This window comes from Meleagris gallopavo, chromosome Z (assembly GCF_000146605.3).
Source record: "Meleagris gallopavo isolate NT-WF06-2002-E0010 breed Aviagen turkey brand Nicholas breeding stock chromosome Z, Turkey_5.1, whole genome shotgun sequence".
NCBI classification, from domain to species: Eukaryota; Metazoa; Chordata; class Aves; order Galliformes; family Phasianidae; genus Meleagris; species Meleagris gallopavo.
In genome coordinates, this window is record NC_015041.2 from 8,576,922 (window position 1) to 8,578,916 (window position 1,995).

General features: G+C 41.8%; 1 protein-coding gene across 1 annotated transcript in view; it reads right to left on the bottom strand.

The window, feature by feature from the left end:
- The window catches only part of MTMR12 (myotubularin related protein 12), a 30,481-nt gene extending 30,125 nt beyond the window's left edge, over positions 1–356 (bottom strand). Inside the window, exon 1 of the mRNA XM_031557226.1 lies at positions 255–356. Coding sequence (XP_031413086.1) covers positions 255–356 — 102 coding nt within the window. The remainder of the gene's footprint in view (positions 1–254) is intronic.
- Positions 357–1,995: the final 1,639 nt, after the last annotated feature.

Genomic DNA, 1,995 nt, shown 5'->3' on the forward strand with positions numbered 1-1,995 from the left:
TTTTTTTTTAATTTAACTATACTTCACTACACTCAGTCTTCTCTTAAAGACTATTTTCTGATCAAGTCTAATCCCATCCTGTATTCCAAATAAAACAGAAGAGATAGCACATTTTAATCAAAATAACAGTACTGAAAATAATCTCTAAACGCCTGTTTTCCTTCCTTTCACAGCTCCATTATCCAAGTACCCATTAGATCACTGCACATGTTTTCCACATTTGTTTCATCTTTTATCCTTTCCTCTTTCCTCACATTGTTCTGTTCATCTCCTCTGACTTCAGTGCCTGGTTTCCCCCACGTCAGCTTGCAGCCCAGCTGCCTACTTGGGGGACTTTTAATCCTTACACCACCCATCACTCCCACCGCTCTAATCAGGACAGCCATCAGTGCAGAACACACAATGAGATACCATGATCTACCGGGAACAAGTGTTTGTAGTAGTTACGGGCTACTTAACTTCCACTCACACTCCACAGGGCACGCTCTGCATCTACTGAGTAACCACCAGTCACCACCTCTTTCTTTCTGATCTTGCTTTGACTCCACACTCACTCAGAGCTCTGATGGGGCAAAGCAACAACCAGGCACCACTACTGCTGCTCTGAAACTGCATGGAGTTATACAGTTTTCAGTTGATATTTACACGTTAGAAAAAGAACATACCAAGCGTTAATACAAGAAGTAATCTCTTAGAAGAATTAACATGAGAATTTTAACTTCAAAGCATATATTCCAAAATAAAGAGTCAGCTTCCAATCAAGTTTGGCAGCACAGCTTTCATTCAAACTGAGGTTTTATGGAAAACGTGATTCGCCATGTTAATCTTGTATAAGTTTACAGTTTCTAAGTTTTAAAGTTAGGAAACATGAAGTAATTCATTGCTTCTGTTTTCTGTGTCCCCACAGACAAATATTCCTAGCCTATGACCAGGCATGTCAAAACACTGACTTTTACACCCTGGTGTTCACTCCATTTCCTGCAGGGTAGCCAAGTCTGTCCTGAGGGGAAGCGTGTCATTAATATCAACATCCTATGGGCTCGCTCTTAACAGACCACTGATTGATCTGTGGCTCTATACAGCAGAGCATAACTAGGTTATATTTAGCCAGATGTCAGAAACTCCACTTTTCCAGACATGCTGTGAAACACAACGGAAGCCATTTCCATTCCTTAACAATTAGCATCTTCTGTTCACACCTTACTTCTACCGTGCCATGGAGTATTACCATGGATAGAATTCTTACTTCTTCAACAAAAAAAACAAAAGCAGCTTAAAGCAAGCTTGACCTCCCTGAACATTACCTGCAGTGTCCCTTAGGTGGAAAAAACGGAGGCTAAGCAAGCTGGGACTGGAACCAAGCTCAACTCTGCCTGCTGCACTTCTTCGTGCAGGGCTCCCCTAACCTAGAATCAGGTCTTAAACAATTTTCCAGGCAAAAAAGGACAAGCCCAACGAACATGGAGATTGCAAGCATGAGCAGCCACAGCATAACACCGTAGATTGCTCTATAGGGCCAGATAATCTTGTTGCAAGTCAGAAGCATACACAGAAAGGAGGCAAGGCTCCATACATTCACAGGAGAGTCCATCATCAGATCAAATGCCATCTAGATGTAGCCTTAAGCTCACAAAGCCCCCATGCCACTGTTTGTGGCAGAGTCTACCAGAGGAGGACACTAAACGTGACTGTCACCAATGTGCTTTTCCAGGCAACTGCTAATGAAAGCAAGAGCCTACAGCCTATCCTAGTATGGAAATTGCATTATCTTGATGAAATGAGAGTTTCCAGTTCACCAAATTATGTTCCACAGAAGAGGGACTGGAATGTTTCCACTGTTTTACCAGCATAGCCTGTTTCAAAACTCAGCTACATGGAAGTTAACATGTACAGAAAATTTGTGTCCTGAAGGTTGTCATTTCCACATGCACATATAGTTCCTTGACAGATAATCACTTCTGTTTATTTTTAGTGTACCTAACATGGTTTTCTAGA